This window comes from Gouania willdenowi, chromosome 17 (genome assembly GCF_900634775.1).
Source record: "Gouania willdenowi chromosome 17, fGouWil2.1, whole genome shotgun sequence".
In the NCBI taxonomy this organism is placed as follows: Eukaryota; Metazoa; Chordata; class Actinopteri; order Blenniiformes; family Gobiesocidae; genus Gouania; species Gouania willdenowi.
The window spans coordinates 6495895-6508046 of NC_041060.1; the positions used below are offsets into that span (position 1 = coordinate 6495895).

The 12152-nt window shown below is 36.2% G+C and overlaps 1 protein-coding gene across 1 annotated transcript in view; it reads right to left on the minus strand.

The window, feature by feature from the left end:
• The window catches only part of myo10 (myosin X), a 141055-nt gene that overhangs the window by 22599 nt on the left and 106304 nt on the right, over positions 1-12152 (minus strand). Inside the window, exons 20-22 of the mRNA XM_028472537.1 lie at positions 7905-8029; positions 7656-7770; positions 84-190 (exon numbers count right to left, since the gene is read on the minus strand). Of these exons, the coding sequence (XP_028328338.1) occupies positions 84-190; positions 7656-7770; positions 7905-8029 (347 nt within the window). The remainder of the gene's footprint in view (positions 1-83; positions 191-7655; positions 7771-7904; positions 8030-12152) is intronic.

Genomic DNA, 12152 nt, shown 5'->3' on the forward strand with positions numbered 1-12152 from the left:
CTGTGGACAGAGTAGGGCATGAGGAAGCCACACTGGTTCAGAGAATGATGTTTCCTGGTTTGGTTTTGGAGCGTGATCCGTACCTGGCCACGTAGCCCATGATGTGAGCCTGGATGGTCATGGCTGCTTTCAGCACCTCCACCTCCCGCTGCTTCTCCAGCCGATGCTCCAGAGACTCCCGCAGGAAAACCTGACAGAAGGACAAAGTCAGGAGCCATTTTCCTCTGGATCTAAAATTTGACTTTCAAATTTACTGAAATGTTTGCAAATCCAACAAACAAGTCAGAACTTTAGTACGACACTTTAATTAAAAAAGAGAAGAAAAAGAAACTCATTGATTCTCTAGATTAAATATAGCAACTTCTATCACAACGGGGGCCAAAAAAAGTGTGACATTTGATCCTCGGGGCCACATAATCAACATTCATGTCAGCATTTAGAATAGTGACCAACCTGAACATTAACATATTTTATTATATCTGTTTATTGTGTATTTTTGTTTTCATCTTGTGTGTTTTGGAGTCATCACTTTGTTATGTTTTTTCACACGTGGTCATTTTGTTGTTGTTTTGTTTGTTATTTTGTTGGTTTTGGGTGTTACGTGGTTGTTAAGTGTGTTTTTTGTTGTTTTGGGCATTGTGGGTAATTTTTTGTGTATGTTTGTTGTCATTCTGTGTATTTTTGTTGTCATTTTTTTTTATTTTAGAGTCCTCTGTGTGTATTGTTGTTGTAGTTTTGTGTGTTATTTTTCTCATTTGATGTGTAATAATGTGTGTTTTTGTACTTTTGGGTGAATTGGCTCATTTTTTGTGTAGTTTTCCTGTAGTTTTGTGCATTTCTGTTGTAATTTCATTGATTTTGGAGTCATTTGTGTGTATCATTGTTCTCATTTTGTGTGTTATTATGTGGTTGTTGACTGTATTTGTTGTTTTGGGTGTTGTGGGTAATTTTTGCATATATCTGTTGTCGTTTTGTGTGTTTTTGTTGTCAATTTGTTAATTTTGGAGTCATTTGTAATTGTTGTTGTAGTCTTGTGTATTTTTGCTTTTGTTTTGTACATTTCTCTGTCATTTCTATCTCATTTTGTTGTCTCACATACTTTTCTGCAGATTTGTATGTTTTTTGAAGACATTTTTTATTTTACTTTGCTGCATAAAACTAAAGTGAGGGCCACATGTGGCCCCCGGGCCACCAGTTGCCCAAGCCTGCTCTAAGTTCATTGAAATAAGAAATTAAATTACTCATTTAAATTTTTCTTTTTTTCTGAGTAATAGAAATAAGAAAAACAGATGAAAAAACAGACAATAAAAAGACAATATATTAGACATAACCTCCACTCCATCACACATATTCAGCCTTTAGTTAACACTCTATACACAGCATTACTCACACATTATGAATAAAACATTTAACAAGTGGACAGAATAGAATAGATGTGAGCGTTTCTTTCTCTATACACTGTCACCATTTACCAGCCACAGCTTTCACGAGAACAACTGAGCAGAACAAAGCATGTGACACACATCAAAGTCACATCCTCCCCATCCTTTATTTCCCTCACGGCTAAACACCAAAGATTATTGTAACCAGGGATTCCCCCCCGCAACATCTTTGAGTGAAACGACCGACCTTACAGGCTCTTAATGCAGCTGCCTGCTCATGGAGCCAAGCTGTTACACAGTGATAGAGGAACGGGGCCCTTTGGGGGCCACCAGGGGGGTTAATCCGATTAGAGAGGGGAGAAAATGAGCTATGGGACGCAATCTCCAGTGACTGGGCCGATGGGGAAATATCAAAGAGTAATGGGAACACAGGGGTACAGATTGGCATGGTGTGTGTGTGTGTGCGTGTGCATGTGTGTGTGTGTGTTTCGGGAAGGCCACAGTAGCTGTGCGGTGAAGCACTAATGAGATTTTCATGGTAAATGTTAACTTGTCAGGCTGATTTGGATGCTATTTATGTGCAGGTTAATTAACAAGGACACACTAACTACATACCAAAGCACACACACAAACATGTACAAATACACACACAAACAAATACAAATAAACACACACACACACACACACACACACGCCCCATTAGGAACATTCGTTTAGGGACACACTTGTGTGCCGTGAGATATTGTCAAGAAATGATTCAATTTCACCAAATTGGTCTAAAAAACATGTTTGGAAATGATTTAATTATAGTGTACAAATGTGATATTGTGCCATCGTGAGCCCCTCCCCCGTCACAAAGCGCAGTCAGATTCACAGCAGCTCACGAACGCAGCTGCAAGTCAAAGTGGAGAGGAGATAAATAATGTAAAAAAAATAATAATAATAATAAAGCTACCTTAACTTATGATATTCATAAAAATCTAGAAAAAATACAATATAAAATATAAACATAAAAAATACATTATATTAAACAAAACAATATTTAACAAATAAAATTACATTGCAGTTCTAATAATTTTTAACGTTATTTTGTTTCCTATTAAAACATGTATGAGAATGATTGCAGATTGTTAATTGCACTTTTTATTGAAATATGAAAAATCATAAAAACTTTTGTCCTTATGTTTATTCCTATTCAAGACACTTTGAAAGAATGACTCGTGTATATTGTTAATATAGGCTATAAAGTTTCATTTGATTTTTTTACATTTTTTAGATTTTTTCAATGAAAAGATGTACCTTGAAAAGCACTGTATTAGTTTTTGTGTGAAATGTAAGGTTGGTGGACCAAATACAGCCCATCAGAGCATGCAATCTGTACCGCAGGATGATTTTATTAATAAAAAATAAAAGGTAAGGCACAACTTCAGTTGATTATCTGCAGTCTGTAAACTGTACATAACATTGTTGATAACTAAACACTTGCTTTGCATAAAATCAAAACAAAAAAATTGTAAAAATGAGGAATATCTTTTTGGCCCCGCCCACTTGATATCAAATATGACCCTGTGTGTTCTCTCGTGCTATGATGAGTTGGACAACTCTGTGTTATGGTGTTAAAAACTCCACTTATAGACACTGGTTCCCAAACTTTTTTGGGGTCTTGACCCCATTTTGATGATGATCACAAACACCTGTTTTTTTTATCTTCCTCTAGAATTAGTTTTTTGATCATATGTTAAGGTTTCATTTATTCAGACAACTTCTTTTCAGGAAGTTTGCTTTGATCTTCTGACATTTTTCGACTGTCAACTGCCCGTCTTCTCCAGAGGCATCTGCTGATCGCTTTGATTTGACTTCCGCGTAATAGTTATTAAAAAAAACCACATGAATTATTAAGTTTGAGAAAGCAAAATAGAGTAGTTGTTTAAGATTGTGTGTTGTGTTGGAATTTGAAAAATAATACAGTATTAAAAAAAAACAAAAAAACATTTTAATGAGTTTTTTTTTTTAAATTTTTTTAATCAATTACTGGACTTTTTAGGGAACCTCATTGAAATTCCCAGTGGCCCCACATAGGGTCACTACCCCAAGGTTGAAAAACACTGACTTACAACAAGTTATTTTGTTCTTCATGTCTAACATATGGCTTGTGGGCCAAATGTGGTCCGTCAGAGGGTGTAGTTTGGCCCCTGGGTTGATTTTGCTAAGTTATACATCAGACAGTAATCCTGAATGGAAATACCTCACAGCTGTGATTATTATCATCACATTTGATTTAAGGGACGGGATGATTAGACTAACGAAGGCCTAATATGGCCTAATTAGATGATTTATGTGTAAACACGGCAGTGGGATAAACCTGAACACTCTGTACATTTATTTATGTTCTCGGTGAAAAGAAAAGAAGCAAACAAAAAGGAATAAATACAGTATAATGTGAATAAAACTCTCATACTAAAACCAGAACAAGTGAAGCAGATGATCTAACGTAATCTTCTTAGACACATTTTCATCAGACTCCATGAAAAGGTGCAGCGTCGTGTACGAACACACACACACACACACACACACACACACACATTTCCATGCCAATGAATTGAACGCCTAATCCCTCCTAATCATTGCGATGCTAATTAGTAGCACAAATAAAAACCCTGGCTGCTTTGTGATTCCTGCTGCTGGGAGTCCTCAGGGACCCGCAGTCCGTCATCCAGGGTCAGACCCGTGGAGGAAAGACACTCCAGGAGAAGCGAGAGGCTCTGCATCATTTCCAGGAAATTAAGTTTGATGCAGTAAAAACTACACAAAGCTCTACTCTGAGACAAAAGCTCAGACATGTGCCGACTGAAAGGAGCGGCGGGACGACTGCGTGTAAATCTGTCTGTGAGAGGCAGCGGGATAACCTGGACCAATGCCTCCGAAGGAGGGAGAAGTGATTAGTTAGCTTTCAAACAGAAGCACTTCATGGTTTGGATTTAGGCACTGAATGCTCTGATGGAGCCAAAAACAATTCTAAAGTTTATAAAAGAAGGCAAGCAAAGGCAGAGCAACATTATGTAAATCTGACTTTAATGAAACAATGACGTATCTACAGTAAAGTTTGGTCCTGGAGAACCTCTGTTCTGCATGCAGCTTGTTCTCAGGCTTTCTGTAGAACTGCATGATGACACTAGACTGGCATTGGATACAAAAACTATTAGGGGTGTGCATTGCCATGAATCTGACAACATGATACAATTCAGGATTTGCCTGTCACGATACGATATATCTCAATACTAAACAATACGGTATACAATATATTGCAATATATTGATTATTACAAATTTCACATTGACAAGTACAAAATTGTATGAAATACAATTTATTTCATCTAAAAAAGTAAATTTCAAAAACAAGTGGTATGTTTATCAAACTGTCATATTACATTTTTCAAAAAAGTTTAACTTTTGCTTCTATTCTGATTTTATTAAGTTCTTAAATTATTTAAAAAATAGTAACCACATACTATATATATATATATATATATATATACATAGTATTTTTTAAATAATTTAAGAACTTCTATATATATATTTATATACTGTATGTGTGTGTCCTGTATGTTTTATGAAAATAAAGTGCCATCAACTTCTAAGCTAAAATGCATTAAGGACTGAGGTAGTTTAATAAGGTCTAATGTGGTTTACTGACACCCACAATGAGTGTACACGTTTTTCATCGCCCCAAGGTTATTGTTTACCCCACATTTATTTACACCCTAATATCAGACGTGGGCAAATGGCGGTCCGGGGACCAAATCTCTTGTCATCTTTCTGTGTCTCCCAAAATAAAAGCACAAAATGACAGAAAAATACCCCAAACAACAGCAAAAATACACAAAATGACTCAAAATGATGAAAATACACAAGACAGAGAAATCGACAAAATGACAACAACAAAAATCACAAAATCAGAAACAAAAAAACAAAGTGACAACAAGATTACACAAAATGACCTCAAACACACTCAAATTTAAGTTAAAATATACAAAAAGATGATGAAAATACACAAGAAATCTACAAAATGACTCCAAAACCACACACAAATAAAATGGAAATACACAAATTGAAAAACAAAATAAACAAAGTGACAACAATAATACACAAAATGATTCGAAAACACACAAACTGAAATGAAAATACACAAAATGAGAGAAAAATATACAAATTGACAACAAACACACAAACTCTTTGTTCTTTTTGGTGTTAATGCTCAGATGGATCTTTATTCTAAATTATGACATAAACGCTGATAATGTAATAATGTAATTTTTCTGTGATTAAAGCTGCCCATCTCTGCTAATATATTAAATATATTTGTATATTTGTCTTTTTAAATGTTTGCCAAAGAGCAAAAAGGCAGTTATTAAAATGCAAAAGTCACCAAATAAAGGACTTTAATAAATGCCTGAATCAATTTTTCCAATTGGTTGTGACTTTGATGGTTGTGCACACTGAAAACACACACACACAGTACACACTGTGTGTCGACATTTACCCAACAACCTGCACACGCTCCCATCACACACCCTGCAGCATCACATAGCCAAGCTGTGATTCAGTGACCCCCATCTGTCATTTCCCCCCCACCTACCCCCCCTTCAGCACACGCACACACACACACACACACAACGTACACACACTCCCATGTGTGCGTCCTTCCTGATCTGTTGGAGTGGAAGCAGTAAGCTGTGGGATAAAGACTGGATCCAATAACTGTTGGATTCCTCGCTCCAAGTATTCTGGTCCTCAATTATTCATGCTCATGCACACACACACACACACACACACACACGTGCACAGCCGCTAATGCCTGAACCAAAGCCCACACACACACACACAGGTACAGGCTTTGCAGTGGTTCCATTGAGCTGACTTTGTAATAGGTATGAAAACAAATGAAAGCCTGGAGGGGAGAAGACAGCAGCCAAGGCCCCCACTGCAATGAAGTCTCCATCCAATCACGGAGCATGTTTGCAATTGGAAAAAAGGGATGAACCGGTGTGAGCCGCAGGCGGAGAGGGAGATTCTGGCCCTTCAGGAGCTCAGGGTTTGACAGGAAGAAGTCAATTATACAGAATAGATCAGAACAGAAGGGATGAATGCCACTGCTTACAGGCAGGAAATGTTCACGTTGGGCAAACTCTTCTGGAAACCAAATATCTCTGAATAATTTTAGATGAAAACGACAGATGTAAGAGGCTACATGCATGTATTTGATTTAGTCTTTGGCTGTATTCATCTTCTTTGTAAATGTAAAGGCAAAGTTACACACACTAATTTTGCCATTTCACTCACTCATTTACCACCACTCAATGGTGATGAACAGACATTCTATACAGAGACATTGGAGCCAATGGCTAATGTGTGCAACCTTTTTCAGAATGTATGATATATTCTACAGTCAATTTACATAACATGCAGTGTTAAAAGCTTTACTGTAAATCTATAAAAGCAATGGTAAAGATCAAGATGAAAAGATCACTTTTTGAGTGGAATGTACACGTTCTTGTGTTGGTTTGCCACATAAAAGGAAAAAAAAAGCAGATACAGAAGATCAGCGTGTGCATAGAAAGTATAATTACAAGCAGGTAATATGTACGAGCATGTGGTTTTCAAAGGTTTTCTGTTGCGCCCCCTCTTTTAAAAATAAAACATTTTCAGCCGTACCCCCCTTGGCCATAAAATTTCCAACAAAATGGGTGAAAAATTAATCCTTTATTGAAAAAGTAAAAAAAATAAAAATATTGATATATTCATGAAAATAAAACTATTTAAATATTTCAATGACTTCCACTGAGCTAAGAGTTCATTTTCAGTCACTGATTGTTTATCTAATTTAAATATCTGGCTTGATATTTAGTGATTTTTTTTTAAACCTTTTTTGATATTTTTATACTTCATTTTATATGAACTATTTTCATATTTGAGAAAGTGAAAGTATAGAATAGGTGTTAAAGATTGTGTGTTGTGTTTTAATTTTAAAAAGAATAATATTTAAAATAAATGAAAAATATACATTTAGTCAGTAGTTGTTGGTGTTTTTTTTATTTTTTTAAATCAATTACTAGACATTTCAGACAACCCCACATGGGGCCACGACCCCAAGGTTGAAAAACCCTTAATGTAATACTGAGGAAACGACTTGGTTTCACTTTCAAACCTTTTACTGACATGAGTTTTTAAAAAAGTTGCAGTGTGTGTTTTAAAGCTGTGGGTCGCAATCCCTTACCTTAGTCTTGCCCATCTGCCACTCTGTGCTGCTGCTGTCGTAAACCTGCAGCAGCTGGAGGCAGCGCCCCCTGGGCTCATCTGGAGTCACTACACCTCTCATCAGTACTTTGTACCTGATTAAAAAGGAGCAGAAAATCAAATACTCAGTAAATAAGTCAATATTCAATTAACCTGGAGGCTGTTTTTGCTGTTGAAGTCAAAGTTTAAGTGAGAAGATGGAGTGTGTGAGGGAAAACATGTACAAAACCTGGAACAGAAGTCTTGGAAGGGTCTGCGAACGGGAAAACCAGTGCGTCGGATTTTGACCGTCTCCAACATGCCAGAATACCTGAGCTGGTTCAGAACCACGTTCTGGTCAAAGTGGTCAGGCATCTTCAAAAAAACATAGACATAAAAAACCCAACATTATCAGGACGTATTGCTTAAGTCATATCAAGTTTATCAAAACAATCACACGTGTGAGATCAAAAGTCACATTTGGTTCATAAGCTCTGCTGCATCAACAAATGAGAGCATTAGAACAACACCACTACAGAGCTGTTTTCATTACAGTTGCTGATCAAGAACTTTGAGGGCAGGGACCGTCTACAAAGTGCAACACCAAAAGGAAATGTCAACAATAAAATCTATAATTTTGCTGTCAAATATTATGTTCCACTTGGAAATCATGTGAAATGTTTAATAGCAGGCCATGCTAGGAACAAATGCTTTTGGTCAATTTTATGAAAGCTTTATTGTTAAATAAATATTGAATAAATGCAATTAGGTGTATTGCCCTAAAACGGAAGTGTTGGTGGTTGAAAAAGCTGTTATTACATCAGATAAAATATTGTATAGCTTACAGAAAAATCTGGGAGCTTTTGATGAGGTATGGGGGATTTCGTTGCCCTTGAGCATTAGAATGAGGTGGACTGAAATGATTTGATGAATTTTGGATTACTTGTGTAGTTTTATTGCTGTTGTTTTTTTAATGCATATGCAAATGCCTCAGTATGTGTATTATCTGTGTATTTTTTAATACTTTTTCTGTAAATACTCCTAAAATTAATAAAAACATATGACTTAGGGGAAAAATGGCAAAAAATGCTAAATGATCTCATACTAAGGATCATTGCCGGCTCCCTTTCCGCCTCTCCCATCATGCAGGTTTATCTCACTGAACCAAGGCCCTAAATAACGATGGAGTTTGATCCAAGCTAGAAAACTATGTCTACTTCATGTCTTTACATTTTCAGTTTGCTTTCCTCATAATTTCAAAGCCTTCACGGCTCAGTTTAATCAATCGACACAATCTGTGCTGTGGTTGTTTTGTTTTTTTCACAGCAGTGGTGATTGATTTTGCCATTGGACACCATAAAAGACTCAAGCGCTCAAAGATCTGATAATTACACACTTGAGGATAATGAACTGTGTCGTATTTTGTGGTTGCCAAGTCAACAGAGACATAGACTGCGAAGAAGAAAGTTTTGACAATTTTCGATGGTGCGGAATGCGTTTATAATAATAATGTACACTTTATTATACCTTTTAAATGCTTTTGATAACAAGAGAAAGTAAAATGACATTAAACAAAACTTATTTTTTGTAAAGAATTAGGTGGTGGAGTTCATACTTTAACCACTGCTATAGATAATGGGGAAATATACAGTATAAATAAGGTGACCAAACCTAATCTTTTTACCAGAGATCTTCACTTTTCACTACTCGATGATTCTATAAATACATGAAAATACCTTTTATGAGAACACTGCATTACTTTGTTCAGGTGTCTAAATGTGGCTGAGTTTGTTGTATTTGTAATCAGGATCAGAAAGTTGCCTTGGGTTTTCAAAATAAGAGCCTGTGAAGCAACTAAAAAAATGACAAGTGTGGTAACAACTGTTTGATTTGATATTTCCTAATATCGAACAGCCTTAAAAGTTATCTCATCCTTCAGTCGTTACATCCGCCAAAAAGGTAATACTGTATTTTCACCAGTTTATTTTATTTATTTATTTTTTTATCTGTTAGAAAGTTTACGTCAAATGTATTTGACGGTTTTTCACAATTATTTTTTATTTATTTTTTCTAAATCGGTCCAAATTTTTTGACTGATTTTTATGCAATTTAATTTAGAGTTTAGGTTGGTTCTTCAATATTATCCCACTGAGTTTCATCGGATCCGGAATGGGCATTTCATTATGATTTTTCAGGAAAAAAATGGGGGTGTCCATACATTTGGACCTACTGTCTTGCCTTTAAAGTGTGAATGATCATTGTACCATGATCAGGACTATTGATCTAGATAACTGCCAATATTTAGAAATTAGGATATTTGGTGCTTGGCGGAAAAAAATAATAATAGTATAAATATAAAATATAATAAATACATAAAATTCTTAAAACAAGCTCCATGTTTTCTATTGTTAGTTCAAAAAGCAAAAAGCAAAGAACAGAGCAAAAAATCTTTCCTGTATTATTGCTCAGATTGGTTTTTATTCTAAATGCCGACATGAATTTTGATATTGTGGCCCTTGGATCAGACAAACACATTTGTGTGGCCCCTGCTGTGTGTTTGCTGTCTCTGGTCTAACGCAAGTACAAAATGGAGAAGAGAAAAATAAATCAAAGCACATCATGAGCCATTTGAAGCCAAAGCACATGAAACATTCCACTTGTATACTCCCATCATTCCCTACATCACATGCACCACATCTTGAAAACACCAGACTGAGAAAGAACTGAAGCAGCCAGCATCCAATCAAAACCCCTCCTGCAAATGACATACTTGGCAACAACATAGCAGTATTTCTCACAGAAGTGCATTGAGCGAAAACCATTTTCTCGGGGACACTTCTTACCCTGTAACCTCGGTGGGCGGACTGGGTGCTCAAAATAAGAGGGTGCTTTCATACTCCACCGTAATGCCCCCTTTATTCAGCTCCCGTTTCCCCTGATAGACCATTGATGTCCTATCTGAACTGCAGAGATGAAGGCAGGAGAATTCTCCACTAAATAAGTGACTGAATGGTGCCCTTTAACAGCCACTGGTCTCCGAGTGGACGTCATTAGCATAGAGCACATTAGCATAGGACAAAGATGCACCATACAAAGCGGAGCGTGTCAGGAAGCTGAGCTGCTCTCTTTTCACCACAGCTTCCTCTTTTAGCGGCTCCCTCTGGGATCAAATGTCACTCTGTAAGGAAGTTTTCATCCTCCCTTCACTGACACTTGGTTTGACGGGAACTCACGCTGAGTGAATTAGATAGCACCGTCATTTTTCCTATTATGTGAAATTTAAAGCTAAATAGGATTTCCATTCTTGTTGATGTGTGCAAAAACAAAAAAAAGATTATGTTTATTGGAAAGATGAATCAAGAGGCATGCTTTGATCTCTAGTGTCATTATAGTTATGAAGTGCGTGTTTCCATATCCATATGAAAGCATTGCACGTGTTTGGTTTCCACTGTTTTGGTCATAAATCCATCTTCCATTCATCTGCATTTTACCAAACCAACCTGTGTTTCACACTTCATTGAATCACCGTTGCTACTCCTGCACTTTATGTGCTTTGCATGAATGAGCAACATGTATTATATTTCAGTGTGTTTATTTTCAGCCCGCACCCCCCAAAATAAAGGTTTCAGAGACCATGGACCCCCCACTGTAGCTGAATGTGGTTGAACACAGACACGAACATTCAAGAACAGTCATGTGGAGACAGGGCCATTTATAAGGAGGAATAAAGGGGAGAGATTTTTGGCGTCCATCCATAAAGTCAACAAAATGATGGTCCATTGTTCTATGATTCTGTGATAACCACATGTATTTATTTATTTATTTATTTATCTGAATATTAACCACTGTTATCCAGGAAGTTTATTATTATTGGCACCCTATTATATAGTCATGTTAAAGATAAAAATCCTTTGAAGTTGGTTAAAAGTTGTAAATTAGAGTGGCCAAATACAGACAGAAAAAGTGGTAAAAAAGTGTTCAAAGTGTAGGAACAATTAGTTTAAGCTGGAAAATCGGGAATGTGGTTAAATTAGCAAAAATAAGCATGAAATATAATGAGAAGAGGTTAAAAGTGACAATAATGGGCCAAAATATGCAAAAAGTGGTGGAAAGGTTTTAAATGTTTTGAAAGTGGAAAAAATATGCAGAAAAAGCATGGAAATTTGATGGAGAAGTGTCAAAAATGGGAGTAATGTAGCAAAAAATACATTAAAAGGAGCCAAAAGCAAGAAAAAGTGATGAAAATAGGCTAAAATATGGCAAGTTTAATGTTGTTGAACAGAAAGGGTAAAAATAAGCAAAAATGGGCTCCACTTGTTAAAAAATATTCTTAGTTCCTTGAAGCCATCTGGCGATTCCCAAATGGGGTTCTCTGCTTTAGATTAAATGGAAAACAGATCATGTTTACAACAAATTCAGTTTTTATCATAATAATATTTGCTTTGGCAGCTATGATCTGTAGTGTAAAGTCATTATCTGTAGATGCATTGACATACTG